Source organism: Dipodomys spectabilis, unplaced genomic scaffold, assembly GCF_019054845.1.
Source record: "Dipodomys spectabilis isolate Male_0828 unplaced genomic scaffold, ASM1905484v1 ptg000054l, whole genome shotgun sequence".
Taxonomy (NCBI): Eukaryota; Metazoa; Chordata; class Mammalia; order Rodentia; family Heteromyidae; genus Dipodomys; species Dipodomys spectabilis.
The window spans coordinates 32,576,528-32,602,241 of NW_024870731.1; the positions used below are offsets into that span (position 1 = coordinate 32,576,528).

General features: G+C 41.0%; 1 protein-coding gene across 2 annotated transcripts in view; it reads right to left on the reverse strand.

Moving 5' to 3' along the window:
- Positions 1–25,714, reverse strand: part of Shq1 (SHQ1, H/ACA ribonucleoprotein assembly factor) — an 84,817-nt gene that overhangs the window by 36,787 nt on the left and 22,316 nt on the right. For both annotated transcript variants that reach the window (XM_042680192.1, XM_042680191.1), the window contains 4 exons: positions 24,386–24,513; positions 16,859–17,013; positions 14,923–14,976; positions 12,516–12,639 (listed from right to left, as the gene is read on the reverse strand). In XM_042680192.1, coding sequence (XP_042536126.1) covers positions 12,516–12,639; positions 14,923–14,976; positions 16,859–17,013; positions 24,386–24,513 — 461 coding nt within the window. The remainder of the gene's footprint in view (positions 1–12,515; positions 12,640–14,922; positions 14,977–16,858; positions 17,014–24,385; positions 24,514–25,714) is intronic.

Genomic DNA, 25,714 nt, shown 5'->3' on the forward strand with positions numbered 1-25,714 from the left:
TAAATGAATCTGATTTTAATCCAACCAGAACACACAAAAGACACCTTTTGTAACTCAACCAGGCCCAAGGTGTTTCAAATGCGTGGTAATATGAGGCAAAATCCTAAGGCACAAGTAGCACTACTTCCAGCCATCTGTAAAACACAGGTTCACTCTTATCCTTACAGCTCAGAAACATGGGAATCTGGCCAGTGATTTCACAGAGATAGAACAGGTGTTGTCTCCACCATCTCCTCTTCTTGGATAACATGAAAAAAACCATGGGCTATGTGATGCCATCTCCAGATCTCTAAAATATTAATATAAGGAGAGGTGGGTGAGAATGTTGAAAAGGGTGACATTGATCAAGATGCACTGAACTAAAAAACTGCTTTGTTAAAGGGCAACTCCTTCGTAAAACTACTGAAAAATATTAAAAATATTTATGTAGTTAATCCTGAAAAGTAAGTTTCAAAAATCAGGAATTTGTATGCTTGGTGGTCAATCCCTAATACCTAGAAGAGACCTTTGCAGGAAGTTTTCCATTTGGGCATTTTAAGAATGAATACTGAAGCTAGGTGCCAGTGGCTCATGCCTATAATCCTAGCTACTCAGGAAGCTGAGATCTGAGGATTGCAGTTTGAAACCAGCTCAAGCAGGAAAGCCCATGAGACTCTTTATCAGCAATTAACCACCAAGTGCCAGAAGTGGAGCTGTCAATCAAGTGGTAGAGTGCTAGCCTTGAGACAAAAGCTCAAAGACAGCTTCCGGGCCCTGAGTTTTCAAGCACTAGAACTGACATGGATATAAAACAAATGAACTCAACAGTAATCACTCAGCTTAAACCCTTGCAACATCTTCTACCCCAATCTTACACCAAATCCTGGAAACTCTTCCTTGGAAATGCCCCCCTGGACCTGCCCTTTCTCCACCACCACCTAAGCACCCCTCACTCCCACATCTCAAGCCTAGACTGAATTGCCTTCGTCCCCATCTTCAGTGCCTTCATAGCTCTCTATTGACATCTCTATTGACTCTGTTCAACTGGCTGTTCTTTGTCTCTGTGCAAACTAACCTGCTATCGAGATCTCAAGCCTTCAATCTTCCAGGAAGCCCGAGTTGACTTCCCCATCCTCAGGTTCCGTATCAAACCATATGTAGGGGAGAGAGGGGAAAGGGAACTCAGCTGATCCTCTCCATAGCCTTCCTTGCTCTCATCACACAGGTGGACCCTGAGCTTTCAGTATGGATGTCCAAGGAAGGACAACTAAGTGAGGAGTCAGGACTGAATTCCAACCCTACTGGCTTAGAAGCCATCCACTGTGCCACAACAAGGACTTTCATGTCCTTGGACCTTTCGGTATATGCTGAAGAGCTAGGCAGGATGTAAGTCCTTGAAAAGAGAAGTCACAGGATCTAAAAAACAGTAACTATGTGGCTTCCTCATATGCAGATGTGCAGAAAGCTGATAAAAGCTATATTGCTACACTAGTTGTTAGGAAATAATAATACTTAGCAGCTCCCAAACTACAAGAGGTCAAGTTCATTTGGTCAAGTTCATACCCTAAGAAGATGACAGGTTAATTAGGCCAAATGATTAATGTGGACCCCTCCCTAGGCTTATATTTATAAACCAGGCACAGTTAAAGTCAAGGTTTCATGAAAGGAAGAGGAAATACAATCAGAACTCCTAAATGTGACAAAACTAAGTTAGTTACATTATCTATGTTATCCAAAAACCAAGAGAGAACATCATCTCTAAGAAGTGTTTTGAACAGCTTTAATTGCCACTGGAAAAACAATCGTCATAGTAAGCAAATGCCTATCATTTCTCTCTTGATTCCTGTATTTTCAGAGAAAGCAGTGCAGACTAAAGGAGTTTGTTAGCTTAACTTTTTATAACAGACTGATTTAGAGTTTTAAAAGTCAATTGTGAAAGCCGAGTGTCAGTAGCTCACACCTGTAATCCTAGCTACTCAGCAGGCTGAGATCTGAGGATCTCAGTTCAAAGCCAGCCCAGGCCGGAAAAGTCCATAAGACTCTTATCTCCAATAAACCACACAGAAAACCAGAAGTGGCGCCTTGGCTCAAGTGATAGAGCGCTACCCTTGAGCTGAAGAGCTCAGGGACAGCGCCCAGGCCCAGAGTTCAAGCCCCATGACTGACCCAAAAAAAAGAGGTCAATTGTGGGCTGTCACTAGGAAATCAAACTATTTGCTTATCACTTGAATACGCTTCTCTATAGTGGGATTGACTCCCATACCTCGTTAACATCAGCAGGTGGACAGAAAATGCAGGTTGAGCAGAAGGCTCGACATGGGAAAACAAGGAGCAGAAGGAAACAAGTCTGGGAGATGTGAGATAGTAGCCAGGAAGAGATGATGGCCTCCATGCCATCAGATAGGCTGAGCAAAAAAGGCTCAGACAAAAGACAAACTTGAGAGAGCTCCAGGAAGAGTCAGAAGTTAGGTCACACATGCAGAGAAAGCAGAGCTGCTGGCACTGAAGGAAATTACACTACCTCATTCAGCGGACAGGATACACTGTGGGTGCCCCCTCGCCAAGTCTCGGGTAAAACCAAACCTTCTTGCTACGCAAAAGAACAATGAATAAGCAAAAACTACCAATGAAGAGAATGTCAAATAACAACATTTAAAAAGGTCCAACTAAATTATCCCTTTAAAGGGGATAAATTACATTGATTAACATGTTATGGCCCCTATTTTAAAAAAAGAAAGAAAGAAAGAAAAATACAAGGGCTGGAGGCCTGGCCCAAAGTGGTAGAGTTGCTCTCCTTGCAAGTTCAAACCCAATGCCAGTGCTATAGTTCACTGTTGCAACGCTTTGTCAAAATTGTCCAAAACATTACTTAAGCAAAATCAGACATACTTCACTCTAAACCAACCCCTCAAATACTGGCAAAGGAATGTTCTAATTCATAGAAATACATTTTTTAATAACTGAGAAGCAGTATTTAGGTGAGGTTGTTTTTTACTTTTATTTTTTGAGCCAGTGAACTCAGGGCCTCATGTTTTCCCTTGACTTTTCCCACTCTAGATTGGTGTTCTACCACTAGAGGCACTCCTCCTCCCAGCATTTTGATGGTTAATTGGAGACAAGAGTCTCATAGACTTCCCTAAATGGGCTGGCTTTGAAACACGATCCTCAGATGTCAGCCTCCAGAGTAGCTAGGATTACAGGTTTGAGCCACCAGTGCATGGATAGGTAAGGTACGTTTTAAGAATGACATGAAAGCAGTTTGGAAAGGGAAAGTTAGGCACTGTTTTCTAAAGCCATTTCTAAACCATTTTCACAGAATTCTTTGTGATAAATACAGTAGGCTACTTGCTGTTGGCAATCTAGAAGAAGTGCAGTAAAGTCACCTGTCCTGCAACACTGTGTTGTGCTCTATGGTCACAGGAGTCTTTTGTTCTCTCTCCCAGAGATGGGCACAGCACTGCCAGGCACTCCCAGGCAGGTGGCTAACTAGCTTTTTGTTACATCTCTTATGGAGGCTGCTCTTCCTATCAAGTCCTCCACCACTCAGCTTGCAGCTAACAACAAAAACAGAACAGACCTCTTCTAGATTGTCACAAAGTCAGTGGCCAGATGTCCCAGTGACTCAAAGTCCCTGCTTCCTGTGGGGCTTTACCCAGCTATGGGCTTATCATATATCACAGAGGGGAAAAAAAAAAAAAAAAAACACCAAAAACCTGCTCAGGTCCAAATCTAAGACATTTATCTCTGCTCAAAGGCACTACAGGAAAGGAGCATTACCCAGCAGTTCACTGCCTGGCCCAAAGCTGGGAAGAGAGGAAGGTATGTTGCATAGTAACCACGGTAACCATTTTTTTTTTTTCACTTCAGAAAAGCTCACTGCTCTGCTAGGATGTCAAACATGGCATCTCCCCCACCCTCCTGCTCCCACCCCAGCTTCCCAGCCAGTAGGGACTGTCCAGCTTGATTGGTCAATCTAATCCTATCCATGTATGACTGGCTGAGAACAAGGTATCTATCACTCATGTAGGCACTATCACACCAGGCTTGGAGCATTATGAATGACAAGAGCCATGAATGTTTTACTTCCAGGAAGTAACTGTCCACTGAGGGTGCACAAAAAAAATGATGACAACATAAAGAAAACACAAATGACAATGGGAAGCAGGTGGGCAGTAAACAGAATTGCACATATTCTCTGGCTTTCCTTCAAAGGGAAGGTAAGCTAAAAGCTATGTGATTTCCTGCTTGGACTGATGTGGCCACCCAGGCTAATATATCTTGAAAGGAAGAAAAGCTTGAGCTCTCTGTGTGAGAATCCTTTGACTATTTGAAATCCTCCTGTTAGCAGACCAGGTTTGGCAATAATCTCTCACTGACAGACCAGCACATGGCTGGAGGCACTTAAGAAATGGCTCACAACCTTGGAAGATGATTGGGATAGATGTTTTTGCTGACTAAAAGCCATCAGAGGGAAAAAATAACACAAGTTGCTAGTTCTAAACAGTAAGAACTAAATTTCTTATCAAGTGCTGATCCAACACAACAACTAGGTGGCTGCAGTTTCCTAGGTATCTAGCTCTGCTTTTTTTGTGTGTTAGCTATACAAGAAAAAAAAAAAAAAAAAGGAAAAATAGTGGCTATTTTTAAGACCTGAAGGAAGTACTGCTTCATCTATATTTATAAAGTCATCTCAAAATAAAAGCCAACAGCTACTTGGGAAGAGATCAAAAGGTAGGCTTGTGGTTTGAGGCCAGTCCAGACAGTGTTAGTGAGACCTCATTTCAACAAAAAAGCTAGGCATGGTGGTGTGCACTTGGCATCCAGCTACACAGAATGTGTAAGTAATAGGATTGCAGTCCAGGTTTGCCAGGGCAAAACAAAAAATAAAAACAAAAAGCCCAAAAGATCCTACTTGAAAAATAATGAAAGGGTCGGTGACCTGGCTCGTGTTGCCTGCTTAGCAAATGTGAGATCCAAGGATGTCTGAATAACAGGCGCAAGGCCAAGTTTAAACCCTAGAACCAGCAAAACAAAACTTAAAAATTAAAAGAGGCAAGCCTGTAGCCTCAGCTACTTGTGAGGCCAGGGGCAGGAGGATTGAGAGATCAAGGCCAGCTCTTACAAACATGGTAAGACCCTATCTCAGAAGAAAAAAGAATACAATAAACCAAAGTCCCAAAGGCAAGCATGAAACCAATGTAGCCAGGGACGAGCAGCTTATACCTTTAATCCTAACTACTCAGGAGGCTGAGATCTAAGGATCGTGGTTTGAAGACAGCCCAGATAGGAAACTCCATGAAATGCTTAACTCCAATTAACCACCAAAAATCTGGAAATGGAGCTTTAGCTCAGGTGGCAGAGTGCTAGCCTTGAATAAAAAAGCAAAAATGCTCAGAGATATGAAAGAGTTGGCCCAGGTCACAGCTAGGAAACAGCTGTCAGAATCTAAGAATAACTAAGTTTGCCTCCAGGTCACTGTGCATTGAGCAGTGTCAGTATGTATTACCTTGTGGGGGGAACTTCTTGACAGGAAAGGACATGACTTTTCATCTTTCTTCCCTGGCCTAGAACAATGGCTAGCAAATTGCATAATTCTGTTTAATAAAGGCTGGTTGTTAATCTAGTCTGGAACGTGCAGAACGTGCCTTTCAACACATCTAGGCCATGCTGAGGTACCATGCGCTGGTTGAGGTCTGGATTTCCTGTAAGTGACCACATCTTCCCTCATTATCTATTCCTTGAAAGAACACTATGCAGCCATGCCAGCTTCTTCACACACTGCACCATCAAGAGTGCAATGAGCAATTTAACCCAAGGGGCTGCTTTATGCTTCTTCTGCTCTAATGACCCCTGTAAGATGTACTGGTCTGGAAGGACAGCTGTGACATTAACTCTGTCCTCCTCCTTAGGTCACCTGTCAAAGCAGTGACTGTTTCAGTTTAGAAATACACAGCTGAATGTCATCAAAATGACCTAATGGTGACATAACTAATTTCAACTTCTTCAGACAAGAGTAAGATGTCCAAATACAAAGTAGAACTTTAAAAAAAAAAAAAAAAAACCTCTCTATATATAGTAAGTAAAAAAGTAAAGGTAAAGAAGCTGAAGATATGTGGAACAAAGTTCTTAAAACAGCTACAGTCTAAACCTGGACTTTAAAAGGAAACTACACATTCAGAGCCTGGCACGGTGGCTCCTGCCTGTAATCCTAGCTACAAAGGAGGCAAAGGTTAGGAAGTTCAAAATCTGCCCAGGTAGAAAAGTCTTCCTGGCTCCATCTCTAATTAACCAGAAAAACTGCTAGACTAGAGATGTGGCTCAAGTGGTAGAATGCCAGCCATGAACAAGAAAACCAAAGGAGAACGTGAGGGCTTGAGTTCAAGCCCTGGCATAGACATATAAAATTCTAATTCTCTGGAAGTGATTTCACTTTCAAATTTGGAAAATTAGAACTGTGTGTGAAATCAGAAAAAAGAAATGTAAACTCATAATCTATGAACCAGCTGGATATTTTAAGTGGCTCCTAAACTTGACCACTAACCCAGTCTTACCACTGAGTCTCACTCACATGGTGATGTGAAATGCAGAGAAGCCTAGCCCTTCTGCAAACCTGAGCTGTCACAAGCAAGTCATCCAGCTAGGTCTGACTTCTGCTTCTTTACACTTTAATCAGTGAGTCATAAATATCACTGAGAAAAAACAATTTAATATTTACAGCTATATGGAAGTTTAATTCATTCTGAAAGCTGCATGGAGATTTTTTTTTTTTTTTTCCAGTCATGGAGCCTGAACTCTGGGCCTAAGCGCTGTCCCTCAGATCTTCAGCTCAAGGCTAGTAGTCTAGCACTTGAGCCACAGCGCCACTTCCGGCTTTTTTTTCTGCTTATGTGTGCTGAGGAATTGAACCCAGGGCCTCATGCATGCGAGGCAAGCACTCTACCACTGAGCCATCTTCCCAGCCCTGCATGGAGATTTTAACTTAGGAAATTAAGATCTTGGATTCTGGTTTCCACTTTTAAAGGAAAGATCATTAAAAAGCTGTGCATAAATAATCTTATGTAGTTCTTAGCTAATTTTTCTGCAGTGCAAAACAATTAGGACTGTTCCGCTGTAGAGAAGCTGGGCAGCCCAGAGTCTGTGTGCTCCTGGGGTCATTTCTTAGGCCTCGGCCTTATCTGCAGCTATTCCCATAGGAGTAAACTGAGAGAAAAAAAAAAATCTTAAGAAGTGCTATGGAATTAAAGGAGTCAGTGAGTTCTGGCAAGCACTTTACATGTGCAAGAAGAAGGACAACAGGTCACAAAGAGCAAGAGTCCTAGGAGTCCCTTTTCTTATTCCTACTTCATTGTCCCTTTGTCTTTCCTCCTTGGAGCCATTGTTAGTGCTCCCTGGGGACACCGCCTGTCCCTAGGCTACCAAGGGCCCAAGCAGGAACAAGCTCCTCTGCTCTCCATGCCACCCACACTTCATTCCTTCAGTGCCACTATCCTAACCCTTGCCACAGATGAACTAGGTTGCAGAAACATGTCACATGTCCAGTACTAGATTGGTGGCTTCTCCCTGAGTAAGACCCCATCTCTTCAGCCAGGCCATACCTCAACAACCAAGTTTACCAAGTCTTCACACCCCAGGCCCCAGACAATGAGAAGATTTGCTACTTCTTGGATACAGAACTCTCATTTTTTTCTCTGATTTCTTTTCCCCCTGGTTCTAGAGTTTGAACTTGGGGCTTCCAGCTTGCTTGCCTTGGTGGCTTGGCTGGTGTTCTACCACTTAAGCTCGGTCTCCAGCCCAGCTTTTTGCTGATTATTTTGGAGATTAAGTCTTGCAGACTTTTCTGCCTGGACTGGCTTCAAACTATGACCCTCCAGATTTCAGCTTCCTGGGTAGCTAGAAGTACAGGCATGAGCCACTGGCTCCTCTCTGTGAGTTTTTACTGTTACTTTCTTAGGGATTTTCCTTCCTCCACATCTTTTTTTATTCTTCTTATTCCTGCATATTCTTTAAGTATCAACTACCAGAGCACATCATTTGCTGGGCCTATGTGGTTGATTCTTTCTTGTCCACTTCCCGCTCCCCACTCCCCGGGCACCTTGTGGGGAAGAATGAGGCATGGTACTGGAGGTAATGGTGTGCCATGACAACCCCTCTGTGCTTGACAAGAATAAGAAATAGTGGGAAGAAGGGACCGGCTTCTTTAAGGCTTCCAGGTGTTGGCTTCCTTAGAAAGTGCAGGAACCCCCTCCTCCTTCAGGCCCTGGCTGGCTTCAGAGAGCAGTCAACACCACTCTCACTACAGAACCAGCAGGCCCAGGAGAGCAGAGAATGAATTTAGTTAGAGAAAGAAATTCACCTTTAAAGTTTCATCAGAAATTGGAGTTCATGTCATACACGGCATACATGCTTTAACTGTAACACCCATTTTTCTTAACAACAACAAAACCCTCCCTCTTTGTGCTCAGGGCCCTGGCTCCTCCCTCTCATGGTGTGATCATGCTCTGTCTACGGGAGAGGTTAATAAAGCAGTAATTTCAGAAAAGTTGATTGTTATTGAGCGAGTTAATGACTGGTATGTAAGGGCTGTTAATGATCTGAAGTAAAACTGGCTTTTAACTGGTGACAGTAACTAGACCCCTGAAGGCTGTTTCTCCTGCCATCCATCTACTAGTCATTAGACTTCAAGTATTTAGAGAAAGGTACAGCTCTAATAGCATTAAAAACAACACAGATAAATAAAGCCACACATTTTCTTTCCTTTTTTTGAGGGGGGCGGTGCTAGGGATGGAACCCAGAGACTTCCTTATACATACTAGCCTACTTCCTCTCTGCAAAAATAGAGACAGCAATTCTTAGCTTTGGGGATTTCAATACAAGAAAAGAAAGATGGGGAAGTATCAAAGGCAACTGTAGTTATACTGCAGTACTAGTAGACCAACCCAGAAGCTTGCTGGTCATCTCCAGCAAGGCTCACCAAGGGAAGAATAGGTGCCAAATATCTACATGGGTAGAGATCTCCTACATGGGAGAGGCTCTAAAACAGTTCAACCTACTTCCTCTGTAAGGCACAAAAACTGGTATCTGACATCCTCAGGAAGCAGGAAAGAACAGGCAGTGGTGGCTCAGGGGAGGGGCTGCTTTCTACAACAGCCAAAGGTCAGCACAGTGACCTTCATTAGAGATGCAATCCCCCCATTAAACCTGTCAAGAGATACCTGCCTACAAAAGGACTCCTCATCCTTGCTGGCTCCTAAGCTGAGAGGCCCAAGGTTACTTTCACAGCAAGAGAACACTTTAAGTACTGAAACTGGACTCCTAACTAGAATTGATGAGAAAACTCATGACATGAAGTGACAGGAAAGCTACAGCATATATGTTACAGGAGAAATATATATATGTGTTTCAAAGTGGGGGAGGAGGCATATAGAATGAGCTCAAAAGGGAAACTGGGAGAAAAATGAGGTTGTTGTTTCCCTCTCACCCCATCACCTCCAGTCCTTCCAACAGAAGTACAGTGAGGAATCTCACAAAATAAGATGCAGATATTAGTATACTAACACTCAGTAAACCGTATAATGTATAACCAACTATTAAACTATGGGACTTGTTATAACTAGGTAGAATAAAACTTCTAAAGATACATCAGAAAAACTATGTTCTCAGATACTTAGGAAACAGAGATAAAAAAAGGTTTGAGGGAAATGTTAGCAAGATTATATCTCAAAGAATAAACTAGGCATGTTGGTGAACATCTGTAATCCTGCTACAATGCAGAAGTAGGTAGAGAACCAATGTTTCAGGCTGTCATAGGCAAAAAGCATTAGACCCTATCTGAAAAAATAACCAAGGCAAAAGTAGTAGAGCATCTGCTTAGGAAGCACAAGGACCTGAGTTCAAATTCCAGAACCACCAAAAGAGCAAAACTGCTCTTTTTATAATCCTACTTTTATTTCCAATTGGCTAACAGCAGCTAAGGTACGATTACCTATCCATCCCCCACAAGAAAGAGAGAAAGAGAGAGAGAGAGAGAGAGAGAGAAATGGAACAAGGAGGAGGCAGAAGAGTCAGACCAGAGGATAAAAGGGGGAAGGGAGGGTAATGTACTCCAAGAGAAGATGCATTAACTCATGGCCAAGAGCCTTTGTTAAGCACTAAAACAGTACATAACAGGGCAAAGCCAGGGTTCTGTCTTCCATGAAGTTTAGATTCAATATTCAGCAACAGGAAGGGAACAAGAGTTGATAAACAAAACTGACAGGACCAAAGCCTAGCAAAGGATCTTGGTAACCGCCATGAGAAGTCTGAAACGCAAACTCATGGTTCTTTGAATAGGCCCCTTAGTCCATCAGCCATAAGGAACTGCTGTGTAGATTCTGAAGCATTCTTCTGCTGGTTCTGGAAGCTCATTCCACCTAAGATCAATACTTCTTTGGGGAAAAAGAGTTATTCATTACTTTCGACCATGGAAGCATTAGACTGACCTTTATAGTAAAAATGGTGAATGTTGTGACTACATTTTAAATTGCAAGTAGGCACAAATTCATTCTAGGAAACACTAAACGCTACTTCCACTTAAATTATGGAGTGTCCCAACAAACGAGATTTTTTGGTGACAGTCAGGGCATGCCTGTGCTAGCCACCTGTACAAATACAGATGTCAAGCCTCACTCAGAGCTAATCTCACAGCAGACAGCATGAATTCTAGACAGCCCAGTGCACTGCTCCAGCACTAACAACCACAACCAAACTAATTGCCAAACCCAGGGTGAACGGCCCAAGCAAGCTCAGATTCATGTTCAGTAGATGCCTGCAGAGCGGTACTTCAAGTTTTCTGTTCCTACTATAATGTAGCTAAGACTATTTACAGTCAGAGACATATTGATGAAAGCTAAGTCTCAATTTCAATTCTAATCTGCTAAAACTGTTGGAATAAATGATAAAGAGTAGGAGTCAAGGCAATCAAATAAAAATCTAGAGAGCCAGTAACTTTGCAGAATAAAGAATAACAAGCATGAGTTCAGATGAGAGAAGCATGTATGTGCAGGCAGGCAGGCAGGTATGTAGACAGACAGAGAGACAGACACACACACACACACACACACACACACACAGGACACAGGAAGGGGTAGCTACAGTCTTCCCTCTGGAGGCCTTGATGCAATGGGAGAGCAGGCAGGTATGTAGACAGACAGACAGACAGACAGACACACACACACACACACACACACACACAACCACACACACACAACCACACACACACAGGAAGGGGTAGCTACAGTCTTCCCTCTGGAGGCCTTGATGCAATGGGAGAACTGAAAGCTGCCCACCCACTGCTGAAATCCACAACACCCATATAATCTAGCAATGACTTAAAAAAAGCAAGTTAATTGTGATATGCATGTAGTTCAAGCTCAGCAACGAGTTACTTAGAGTGAATTGATTTTTCAAGGTAATTTTTGCTAAAAACAACAAAAAAAACCTTGGATGGCAAGGAGAAACAACAGTAACACAAGTAGTTTCCCACATTTAGGTTACAGAAGACAGATCTCAAACTGAGTGGTTCTTTATCACAATAGCGATCCTTCAAAATAAAATAGTGCATGTCTAAGCCAACTAGATGAATATAAAGATATCTTTCATATAACAATTCTTTTTTAAAAAATCGACTACTTTAAAAGAATCTCCTTCAAACACGACTCCCTTGCCTCCAGAGGAGACTCTAGGAGTCCCTTGAGGTGGGGGACAAACCATTGTGATGGCATTCTCCCTGTCAGGCTAACAAAGTCTCCTAGATACAGAGGCAGGATCGTCCCTTCTTTGCCTTTTCGACAAGGAGAATGACCACAAAGTACCAGATAGGACTTTTAAATGGATATCCAGAACTAATGCCCACAATGGATATGTCCCTTTGAAGGTTTCATCTTGGAAATGATATGTTTAGTCTAATGACACGGTTATGGCACTTTGAGATCTGTTTTAGAGTTGGAAGTTTCCACATCCTTCATGCTGGCAAGTATTTGTCTTCTCGGGCTGAGCTGAGCAGCAATCTTGAGACCTCAGAGGAGGTGTGCTTTTTGTTGTCATCCTGAGTGACAAGTGTCATCTCGGTGACAAGCACCCTTCTGAATGGCCCATGCCATCCCCTCAGCAGAACACTTCTTGCTTTCCACTGCAGTCACTTATTTACTGTCTTCTTCCTGACAAAGCTATAACTCACCAGAGCAAGGTAGTTATCTCTCTTATTTTAAACCCACACCTGCACTGAACAATGTAACTGTCTGCAGCACCAAGGAACCTGGAATACCATGTGCCTTCTCCACTGGCTTCTCACTCTTCTCAGAAAAGGACTACGTGGTTCCACATCTGTACTAGTACAGGGACTAGTTCCTTGCATTTATTACTTCCCATACCTGGGTTGGATCTGATTCTCTTCATTACTTACAAAAATGGGGGGGGGGGAGCAAAACTCATAATTATATCTTACCATATTAAAAGTTTCCAACTTCCTGGCTGACAAATTTGCAAGCACATGATCTTACCTAGCTGCAGTATCTTTGTGGTGTCCGTGCAGGCCTTTCTCACCAGCTTGAAGTGGCGGTAAAGCGGGTAACATAGCACTCTTCTTGCAAAAGACACCAGGATCTCGTGAACATTCATCCAAGTCTGGGAAGAGTTATAGCAGGAAGTAGTATTCTTATATAATATGTTATACAAACAGAAGCACACAAATGCAACAGGAAATTATCCTCAATGAATACCTATGAACTTGGATCATTAACAAGTACAAGAGAAATAGGAATCCAGGTAGGGAGTCTCTGCACATCTTAATAATCTAGCTCATTGGTCTTCATAATATTGCTATCTATATCAACATGTCACAAAAGCTCCTTAAAACTCACTAAAGCAGTAGGAATTACAAATAAGAGTCAGGCGCTAGTGGCTCATGCCTGTAATCCTGGCTATTCAGGAGGCTGAGATCTGAGGATCAAAGCTCAAAGCTGGTCTGGGCAGGAAAGTTCATGAGACTCTTATCTCCAAGTAACCACATACACACAAAAAAGACAAATAAGAATAAAAAACACATGACATTAATAGAATGCAGACTTAAAAAGGGTATTTCTAAAGGATGCATACTTCCTTCATATTTTGTCCCTAAGGGCCATCCAAGATGGTCCAGACTAATTAGTGAAGTGTGTCCAATCTCCCTGCTCCTCTTTTTCTACTTTTCATTTTTGCTTTTGATATGAGTGACAAATGATATTTACTTGAGCTTTTGTTTAAATCTGTCCAAGAGGAAACACTACCTTACTGATTTCTGTGAAGGGGGATATTTTATCTTGAGAGGTATCAAACAGATACCATTAGCAATTCAAAACTCATAAAATTATCTTTTAATTGCTTTTTGATCAGCAACATATAAAAATGGAAATCATATGTGAAACTTAAAATACAAAATTTAAATTAAGGGAGCAAGATAATTTACATTATTTTAAGCCTTAATGTATTATGAGAGATCTAATTATATACACTTAGTATTTGACAAGAATATTTTACATCTAAAAGGAATTATAAATGTTTTAAAAATTCTAGCAAAATCTAAATACTTAAAAGTATTAATATGTCTGGCAATTCCAAATCATCTCAGAACAATAAAAATTTCAAGATAAATTATAAGCAGGTCGGACTGGGAAGGTGGCTCAGTGGTAGAGCGCTTGCCCTGCATGCATGAGGCCCTGGGTTTGATTCCTCAGCACCACATAAGCAAAAAGAAAAAATCCGGAAGTGGCACTGTGGCTCAAGTGGTAGAGCGCTAGCCTTGAGCTGAAGACCTGAGGGACAGTGCGCAGGCCCAGAGTTCAGGCCCCACGACTGGACGACCCCCCCCCAAAAAAAATTATAAGCAGGTCAAGTTTCATGTATCTTTTTTTAGTTGTATGACAAAATTATCCATTACAACTATTCCCCCATATTATAGTGCACTATCACAAACCCAACTTCTCTACTGGATGTTATGGTGGCACAAGAGAACCAGAGGAAGCCAGGACAGAAGAAGAAGCCTTACATGTCCCTTACATGGGTACAAACTACCTTAGGCCTAGCTCCAAACTAAGTCTCTCTTCCATACACTGGAGACTCAGATGCCCTATGTTTAGCAAGACCCCACTGAGGCTGTAAGTCCTGGATCATTCACTCACAAGTAACTGATGGCGTCTCTGATAAAGGAACTGTCTCAGTTCCTGTGTGTATCTCATTCTTCATAAACAGAGTAACCCAGGAAATCACCTTGGGCTTAAAACCATATAATACCAGCTCTCTTAACTGGTGATGCCATTATCAATTGCTTAAGTTGATACTTTTGAAATGCTTCTACTTTCAATTATAGTTCTACTTTCAATTACTGTTTCAGTGTACAACAGTTTGTTCAAATCCAGTAAATTTAAAGCTCTCATTTTCTGATATTTTAATAAGATTGTATCTAGAAAACAGACACAAAACAATTATTACTATATGGAAAGAGGTGTCAGCATTACCAGAAAATTATAGGACCTAGGATACTAAAGCTACGAGGAACTCACCTCATGTATTAAGAGGAATGGGTAAAGTAACAGGTATAAAACAGTTACCACAAGCCCTGGTAGTCCTTTATCACCTAGGGTTGCTTCCCTCTTTTGAGTTTCCAACACCTGCCAATTTACCAGCACATTTGCAACCTACCCTGATACACTCTGTTTTCACTGGCCCTCCAAAGTGTTTCTTCTGCCAATGTCCAGAACCCCTACCTGGCTTCCCCAGCACAAGTTGATGGAAAAGATAAGAATGAAATTTTACAATAAATCTTGTATCTCTAAAACACCAAGGAATGGCTTAGGTTGCACAAAATGAGTAATGACAAGAGAAAAACAACTAAGCAACAACAATCTGAATAATTACAAGTAAAAATCATACCTCAAACCAGCATAGTGTTGGACTTAGCTTTCTGACATTCCATGCAGACTCGACCTTTGTTGTGGAGAAAAGACAGTCATCACCTTTAGAAGTCATTTGAAAAATAAAACAAGTACATTTGCTTCAACTAGTATATAAGTAGGACTAACACAGGAAAACCAAGTATCTGAGTACAGAAAAAGAATCTTTTTATTCAGAGATTTTGGGAGGTGTTGGTGTATTTGGCTTGATATATGACAAAATGAAACTTTCCAAAACACTGAGTCCCAGGACACAAAAGCAAGTAAACAGAGGCTTGAAACAGAGGAGTACATGGTGTCCTGTTCCACTAACTTGCTTGCTGAAAACAGGCTGTTTGTGGAGCTGAAAAAAGGTATTACAGAACAATTCTCAAGGCTGCAAGACTTCATGATTTTTCTCAAACAGAAGAATAAACCCTGAGAAAGTTGATCAAAGATAACTATGATCAGGAATCAGTATCATGAAGCGCTTGTCAAAAAATTTAAGCCGACTACAGTGAAAACAAAAATATTTTCAGACACGTTATAGTGTATATACACTCAATTTCTTCATTTGTGAGTCATACGCAGCCACAAGAGTCACCACAGCATGCAGGGCACTGGTGGCTTACTCCTATAATCTTAGCTACTCAAATGGCTAAGATCTAAGGATCAGAGTTCAATGCTAGTTCAATGCAGAAAAGTCCATGAGACTCATCTCCAGTAAAAAGCCAGAGGTAGAGGTATGGCTCAAGTGACAGAGTACCAGCCTTGAGTAAAAACTTCCAAGTACTAGTACAAGGCAGGCTCTGAGTTCAGGCCCTAGTACTATCCCCCTGTCCCTTGCAAAGGGAGGAGGGCTAACACAGCAACTTTCAGAGTCATGACAACAAAAAACAGACATATAGAACTCTAAAGGATTCCAGTGCTGTAATGCTGAGTGCAAAAAGTAGATTAAACAACAGTATAGGCATTAAATATAATGCAGATTATACAATCTGTAAGTATACATATATACACATATGGTGGCTATTTCTGATCACTGACATTTAAGGAAACCTCAATTATTTTCTTCACATGTGTATTCTCCTTTATGATAGCATGTCATTTGTGTGATTCAAAAACTGAAAATCACATGCTCAGGTCTAAACTCTATACACAAAAATAGTTGCAGAACCACACTAATGGAAAGAGCCTTTTTAGTTAATGTATTCATTTAAACCCACAGCCTTTTAAAATATATGATTTATGGTTTTATCAATATAAAATCCACAGATGAGAAAGAAGTTTGTCTCTTCATTTACTAAATCAAACATGGTTTAAGAGATATAATAAAGCCTATATTGTTCATAAAAGGTCACTTAAGAGATAATTTAGTTTACAAAAGGATGTAACTTATAATATGGCTTATTTATTTATTCATTTTTATTGTATTTTTTTTTGAGGGAGGGTCACACTATAGAGCCCAGCTGGCCTCAGATCATAATCCTGCCTCAGCCTCCTGGTAGTTTTTCCAACTAGGAAAAAAGATAAAATCCAAGTTTTTAAAATCTTTCAGAAGTCCACATTCTTTATGAATTGAGAGACACTTGAAGGTACATGCCAAATCCCTTTTTGTAAATGCTATACCTTGTGTCTGCTGATGGACCACTTGGAGAAGTATAAATGAGCATGGGACTTGAAGCAATGTCAAGGTCACACAACATAGCCCTCCCTCCTTTTTAGCCTCAAAGAAATGAGCTCAGGAATGCCTCCTCTCTATCTCAGTGCTGGTGAAGGCAGGCATGCATGCACACCCACCTTTATCTGAGACATGTCCAATCGAAGTTGTTCCCACAGGATCTGCTTCCAATAAAAGCACTGAGGCTCAGACTCAGTTTACCCAGCACAGCAGGCAAGGTAGCACAAAGTGACACACAAGACACATGGACACTTACATTCCTCTCTCCTTCAGTGACACGCATTTCATAGCAATATGCCAGCAGGATATCAATTAAACCATAGTACACCTGACAGTGAGCTTTCTTGTCCAGCAGGTAAGATTTATTGACAAATTTACGTAGCTGGTATTTCTCCTCTTCTGAAAAAGACACTAGAAGAAAAGGCATTTGAAAATTAAATGTCTCCTTCAGGATTTAAAAACTGCTAATGTGAAAGATTTGCCAATAATCTGAACTCTGAATATAGTAACTGGAATAAACGTTATTTCTACTTAACTCTGAATATATAAACAGCTTTGAAGAGTAGGCAATGAACTAGGCATGGTGGCTCATAACTATAATCTCTGCTACTCAAGAAGATAGCAGTTCCAGGCCAGCGTGGGCAAAGAGTTAATGACACCCCATTTCAACACATTTCTAAGCTTGGCATGATGGCTCGTTTGTGTTTCCAGCTATGAAGGAGGTAAGTTCCTGAGACTCTTATTTCTAATTAACCACCAAAAGAGCTTAAAGTGGAGTGTGGCTCAAGTGGCAAAGTGCTAGCTTTGGGCAGAAAACGCAGGGACAGTGCCCAAGCCCTGAGTTCAGGCCCCAAGACTGGCACAAAACAAAACTTTGAAATTATATATGTAATATATAGTATAAATAATACATAGGAATAAGATAATATTATATTAATATATTAGCATTATATATTATAAACCATAAGTTTATATTTAATGTTTATATAACATATATATCAGTATTACATATTTCACGTACTATTACATAATTTACATATATATATATACTATATATACCAGACATAAGATCTCAAGGATCTTGCCTCCTGAGTAGCATGAACTACTGGTGCCTGGCTTAAAATTAATGCCCAGGTTATAGTACCCAGATTTAAAAGCATAGTATTTCTTATTATTCTTAATCCATGCATACAAAATTTTACACAGATTTACAAGTACGACTATAGCACACATAGCAGACCTGTGGGAGGGAGCAGACGTGTGGAAAAGAAACAGATTTTTGCTGGTACCCTCTATCCACCTTCTTCCTCATGGACAGCTTTCACTGTATATATCATTCTGTAGTTTCTCCTTACCCATATGATCACACAGTTGGTCACATGAATATATCTCCCTTACACAAAACCATCTCTGGCAAATCCCTTCAAGTCACTTTATACTGGGCTTGATGAGTATCTCTTAGTTTCTACTTTTGCGTTCCTACTAATGGCACTACAAAACATGTCCCTACTGTAGTCCTTGACTAAGGCTTTGTTCCCTTAAAAGATCGCCAGTCATAGACTTACTGGCTCAAAATGTGTACCAAGGACTGGGAATGTGACTTAGTGGTAGAGTGCTTGCCTAGCATGCATGAAGCCCTGGTTTCAATTCCTCAGTACCACATAACAGAAAAAGCTGGAAGTGGCACTGTGGCTCAAGTGATAGAGTGCTAGCCTTGAGCAAAAGAAGCTCAGGGACAGTGCCCAGGCCCTGAGCTCAAGCCCCAGGACTGGCTACAAAAAAGAGTATACCAAGGTTTTAAATAAATACTTTGTTTAAAGGGCACATCTTCCCATGTTCACCTCCCATGTGTGGCAATGAACTTAATAGGGCTCTTCCATTCATTCCAGGTTTAATGAATTAAGTGACTGCAGTAGGCAGAATTCTAAGAAAATTCCTAAGAAGTAACATTATTGTACCAGGATAGTGCTTGCTATAAGCAAGCTTTTCAAGAAGCTGGCAATGGTGACAGGCAGTCACTGCCATGACTACATCCCATTATTAGCAGACGACCTGGGCCTTGCTTGAAGCAATGAGACTCTTGGCAGGGCCCTGTGAAAAAGGGAACACGATCCTGTGGGCCTCTATGACCTGATAAACAGAGAGTCCTGGTTTTACAGCAGCCACGGAGAGAATTCTGTGAACACTTTTGTGAGCCTGGCATGCAGCTACCAACAACCTATTTTTTGTGTGTCAGTGCTGGGGCTTGAACTCAGTGCCTATGTGCTGTTCCTGGGCTTTTGTGTTTAAAGCTGACACTCTATCATTTGGGCCACAGCTCTACTTCTGGCTTTTTGGCAGTTAATTGAAGGTAAGAATCTCACTAACTTTCCTGCTGGGGCTAGCTTCAAACTGTGATCCTCAACTCTCAGTCTTCTGAGTAGCTAGAATTATAAGCATGGGCCACTGGCACCCAGCCAACAAACTTTTTTTTTCTTCTCAAATATAGGCACATTTGGCTATAACCTCCTAGGATATTAAGCAGAAGACCCAGCAGATGCAGGCCTTACTGAGCATAGGTGAAACCTGTGAGGCCCTGCCTGTTTGGGGTGCAGTTTGTTACAAGGCCAAGAAAATGAAAACCAGGAGATAGTGGCATTACAGTCCCTCCAATCTTTATTTTGTAACTGGGACAAAAGTGAATGCTTTCACCTACCACTTCTGCTAAGGTATACTGCCCAACCACAGACCCAAAGGCAACAAAACTCAAGGACTGAAATCATGAACCCAAATAAGCCTTTCCCCTTTTTACGCAGATTATCTCAAGTGTTTTGTTAAAGTAACAGTTAACACATCCTTTCTCACATAAAATATTCTAAGTGCATTTCTGTCCTTTTTTATAAGTCACAAGTTTTACATGGCTTCTTTTTGATCAAAAGCTTTTAGTTGTTTTCGAGCCTATCTGGAGTGGGGTGGAGAGGGAGGGAGGAGGGAAGGTCTTAAACACACTTAAGAGAAGCATTACTTGTTTTAGTATAACCATTTAAGTATTTCCTTAATTCTTAGTGCAAGCAATAGGTTTTTGACAGTATATAGTTTTTTTTTAACCATGTAATCAACCTTATGCAAAAGAAAAAAGAGAAATGAATGCATTTATACAAGTACTGCTTATAAAAATGACAAATAATTATTAAGATGCACTTAGTTTGCTGGTCATCAAGGTAAAGAAATACACTAAAAATTTTTAATATAGGTAGGAGTCAAGTGAAGCAGTCCTTAAAGACTGTTTAAAAATGAAATAAGCCAGATAAAGTGGGTGGTGATTGCCTCATTAAAGGATTCATTTAAAGATTCCTTAATTTAAATAAAAGCTTTCAGTTCACTTCCAGCAGTTCAACTTAAGAAAATTGCATGATGGAACATCCTCACTGCAGGAAGAAGAGTACACTGAGAAAGTACGGGAAGAGCCCTGATATTTAACAATAAGATGTGAGACAGTATTCCCTTAAGCAGTTTGTCAGACACTCATTAATTTAGCTAATAGGAAAGTGCCAGGTGTTCAAGATACTATCTCACTGGAGAAAAGCTTTTGTACCCCAGTTGACTAACAAAGACCTCTACATCTGCATAGTTCTGAACCTAAAAGGAAGCGTAGCAAAGCGTTTCACAACAAACTCACGCCTTCAATCTGGGTGCCTGCAGTGATTTGAACTGTTGGCTAGAACACAGTGGGTCCTAAAGCTCAATACCCATAACTAAGTCCTCCCTCCCCTCCCCCTCCTCATGTCACTGTCAATGACTGGAAGAGCCAACCTGACTATACTCCTACATGCCTCCAACCTTTCCTTAAAACACCACCAACTTCCTCTGCCCATTTTTAAGTTTCATTTTGAGTACAATAATAATACATAAATGTACTTTTTGTCCTGAAAATCAAGCAAAAACAAAAATCAGAGAGGATGAATAACACTAGCAACAAGCCCGGATATCACTAGAGAAATCAAAAGTCTGAACTCCCCGTGGCCCTTTTTATTAGCGCTGTAAATCATATCACCCGAAGGGGAACTTGGGAGGTTCGCACACAATCAGGTCAGCATACGGAGCAGCATACTGGAAACACCTACAGATGCAGTGCCAACAATACTTGGGCGAGTGCCACCACGAGCAACATTTGTCAAGAGCTTGTATGACGTAGCTATGCTAGAACAGAACTTCGCTACACAGTTCACAACATTTTGGTTAATTATACTTCTAAAAATAATCTACAGTGAAAACTAGAGCCAGCTAAAAGCTAGATATGTTTAGGGGAAGTTAACTGGTGCCTAAGCATAGAAGTAAATGGCCAACAAAGGGTCTCCCACTAAAATGAAAAGGTGTCACTGAGGGGGTCAGTTTTTCTCCCAACCCTTTTCTAATTGCATTGCTTTTCATTCTCCCTTTCCTCTCTAAATCCCCCTCTCAAACATCCCCGTCTTACCTGGATCAGTGCCTCAATTATCCACAATCCAGCTCCTCTCAGAGTAATGCCTATCTGTCTGTTGCACTGTGCACTTACTGAAAACAGATCAGGAGAACCAGACCATCAGTTAAAATGGGGCAGCCCTGCTGTGCTACAACTTTCACAGATGACACTGACAGTTATCTGTACAAACCCTGCAGGATATCCCTACCAGGAAGTTCATCGACAATAAATGTTATGTGGTGTCATAACAAGCAACTGAGCGCCAAGACTCATGGGCTGAGACTAACCACTGAAATACAACTTGGGGAATGTACTGAGTCCATCCCCACATAGCCAGAGCTCCAGGAGCAACACATTAACAATGCCTTTCACAAGCCTTTGGGGAGGAAAATCTAGATCATTACAAAGCTGGAGATGTTCATCACCATCTCCCTGCTGTAATTCATGGCTCCAATAAATCTGACAAGAATCACAATCCACACAAAGAGTACCAGCCAAGTTGTCCAGGATTCCAAACAGTGCAGGCTAACACATGAGGGGTAAATGGTGAATCCAAGGCACACCCGTCACCCACAGGCAGAGCAGCCAGGCAACAGCTAATGGACAACAGCCACCTGGCCACACCTCAACCAAGGAAGAAGGTCAGGGGGAGAGGAGAGAAGGAAAATGGGGAGAGACACAACAGCATGTATCTTGGGGGAAACAGAACATTTCAGAGCTTGTTTCTTGGCTTCTTTCTTTTCTCCCATAGTTTGTCATGGCTCATGGCACTTCAGTTAACTCCTCCAATTCTGAGTGTCTCAAATATTTGTATTTGGGTCCGGTCTTGGGGCCTGACCTCTGGGCCTGGGCACTCCCTCACCACTTCAGCTCAAGGCTAGCATCTACCACTTGAGCCACAGTGCTACTTCCGGCTTTTTGCTTATGTGGTGCTTAGGAATCGAACCCAGGTCCTCAGGCACGCAAGGCAAGTGCTCTACCACTGAGCCATCTTCCCAGCCCTTGAGTGTCTCAAATATTTGAACAACAACAACAACAACGAAGACACAAATCTAATTTCTCTAGAAGTTTTATACAATCTACAGGTGACATCATGAGAAGTCATTCCATTTTTGGCTCTCCTACTAATGGGTTTACTTCCTAATAACATCCACAACCCTCATGACAACTCTGAGCTGGGCGCAGAGGATTTCCTAGAGCAAGCCAAAGTTGCAAAATCACCCTGTAGAGGATGGAGCAAGATATTAAATCTCAAGCTCACATTCAGCTCATATCCTCCATATGTAGCCTTCCTTATACTTGTCATACTAGAAGAATGCCAGTTGGTTCACATGTCCTCACTGTTTGTAAAGGTGACTTTTAAAATGAATCACCATAATGGCTGAGCAGCCTCTGACCACCTGAAGCACCAGCCTGGAGAGAATGCATGGATCAGAGGAAGGACTGAAGGGTCATCTCCTGTTAACACAGCAGAGAAACCTAACTCAAAGCACTGCAGATACAGAGAACTGGACTGAGAACACACTACAGTTTATCAAAGGAGAGTAAATCAGAATTGAAATCAAAGGTAATACCTTTTGATTTTTAGGGCAACTAGCTCGCCCTAGTGGACAGAAAGTGCACCTACACAAGTACCAGTCTCCCACACCACCTCATTAAAACTCTGCAATAACTGGGGAAACTGATTCACACCAGTTGGTATCTTTGATGACTGCCACTTGAGAAAGCTTTCTCAGATCTACATGGCATATAGTTAATTGCCTAAATTGTGCTAGCAATACTACATCTGAAAATACATCGACATCATGTGGAAAGTCTCTTCAGAAGTCTCTTGACAGCTTCTTGAACTCAAATCAAATATAAGCCCAGGATGTGTTGAAAGCAACAAGCATTATCAAGAGTCATGTAATAGTTTGTTACACAACAGAGCTACTGTCTGTTTTCTAAAACTACAAGAGCAATTTTTTTTCAATCTGGTAGAAATCATCTAAACTCTAACAAAACTTTACCACAAAAATATTCACTAACGTATTTATTTTTTCATAAATAGCTGTTCCGGGCCCATTAGGTAACAGGTACTACACCGGACACTGAAGTAAGAGCAGATAACAGGCTACTGCACTTCTATGGGGAGAATAAAAAGAGATATCAGAGCGTCTATAGATGTTTCACACTGAAGCCAAAGAAGACCACTGCATTATCCACAGAACAGAAAACTAACCAATGTACATGTCAGTCAGCCAGGACACAGACAAACAGGAGAGCAATTGTTGGGAGCACCTTCAGAAGAGTGTGCCACATACAGTCCAACCAAGGAAAGGAATTTAATAACAGTGTATGAAAGCTTTATAGGTATTTAGATGTGGCTATGTGTATTTAAAAAATACCCAGGCTGAGGGTATAACTCTATGCTTGATGTGTACTACACATGCACAAGGTCTTGGGGTTGATCCTCTGCGCAAAAATTAATTTAAAATATTCCAAATTATTAACAGTGCCTTTAGGAAGAGAACTTGGAGTAAAATCTCATTTGCTGTTCTTCAGAATGAATGTACTTTTCTATTTAATGCATTTAAACATAGAAATTCCACTCTGGATGTATAAATGAAAGCAAAATCAGTATATAAGACAATGTAGAAGGTTGATTCCCGAGTTATCCAAATAGGTTATGGCTCTAATGTATAGCCTTAGTATGCAAACCTTGAACTTAAAAGTGGTAGTAACAGCACACCACTAAGAAAAGACTCTTTATGGGTAACATTTGGCTTAAAGTTGAACACGTCACAGTCACCTCTCCTGGCTCATAAAATCTCCAATTCAGCTTTCACTAGTTCAAGCTGGCCTGTCCCTGCTCTAGAAGCTACAACAGGAGGACATCTATTCCAGTTTCCTCATAAAATGGCCTGTAAAAAAAACTGAAATCAGACCAAATTCATTCACCAAAGAAGGCAAGAGAACTGGGTGCCTTCCCATCGTAATGAAGACTCAAATGTCTAACCACAAAGGAAGTCTGCACCTCTCAAGACAGACCATTCCAAACTCTGAATGTTCTGCCTGTAAGTATTCCTAAATTTACTAAAAACAAGTCAAGAAAATGTTTTTTAAAGACCCCAATTATCCTGAAGGAAAACATACATCAGAAGACTTTCCAAACACAAATAAATTAAATGGCATTTTCAAGTCAAGGATGAAAATTACATTTCCAAAATCAGTAATCCAAAAGTCATATTTTCACGGTGCAAAGCAATTAAAATCATATGCTAAATAATAGGGAAGGCTGTAAGCTTGGTAAACCATGAGATTTAAAAATTACACAAATGAGCCTGATTTTGAGCTTCTTACCTAATGCAGCATGATCTTCTGGCTTCTGACTCTTTCCCAAAGAGGCCTTCATTTTTGAGTACATATCATTCCACCAAGGATTATACTTCAAAACTTGTTCAATTGGCTCATCTTCAAAGAAGTCAGCTCTGGGAAAATAGTCAATGAGCTTGTTATACTGGCTTAGGCTGGCTTTCATTATAAAAAAAAAAAATCTTAGCATATCACATCTGCACTGGAAATGGCATAAAACAAATGGCAAGCATCTGACTATGGGACATCTGATATTTCTGATCTTTGTGAATAGAAGGCCCACAGACAACCAGTACTACCCTCACGTCCCATCCCATATTCAGTGATGTGGAATGGAGCAAATCTGAATATACATTGGACTGACACTGCAAGGTTTGCAGGTAGCACAGCCTTTGGAAGCTTACAAGACAAAAGAGCTTTCAAATCAGCCAGCAAAGAAAAACAGATGAGTAGGAAATTCAGGATACGATGTCTCTACAAAGACTAAATGTGGTTATACACCAATACATGCACACACATACATCCACATGCACACCCAAACACATGCTATTTTCACCATATCTTCCATTATGATCTATTTTATTTAGCAATGCTAATCCTCATGGTTCCTAGACTTTAAACTCCTGAAAAAGATGAACATAACCTTTATAGGTAACAATTTTCTGCTCTCTATGCTCTCTGTGTTAACTAGAAAAAATGATGGCTACGTTCAATGTACCTTTCGTCTTGGAAGATACTTCAGAATCATGCTATCCTGTGCTCAGAGCTGGAAATAGGCATTCGTGGAGAAAGCAAGACAGAGTATGGTAGTAAATGGTAAAAATTTCACTTACATTTTAGTTAACTAAAAATTCCAAGAATAGTTTTCTTTGATACATTGAGTTTTCTAGCTAATAGTTTTACCATCTTAACACACTTTTCTTTCACCTGAGATAGAAATCTTCTTAAAATCGGAAAAACCATGGCTAACCTGAGTTCTTTGTGTATATGGCAGGCACTGTACCAGGTGCTTTAACTGTTATTTCCTTGAATCCTCACACCATCACCACGGGGAGAAGACACACTATACATGGGAAACTAAAGCCCAGAAAAGTGACACATCTTGGCCAAGTTCAAAGAACCAGTAAAATGTTTGACCAGGATGTGGGCCCATTAAGTCTTAATCCAGAATCAACATACCCCCTGCAATACCAGGGACTGAACTCAGGGACTTGCATCTGCTTAGCAGGTGCTCTATCATTTGAGCCACACCACCACCCTATTTTCAACGTGGTTATTTTTTAGATAGGGTCTTGCTTTACCTTCAGTCCAGGCTAG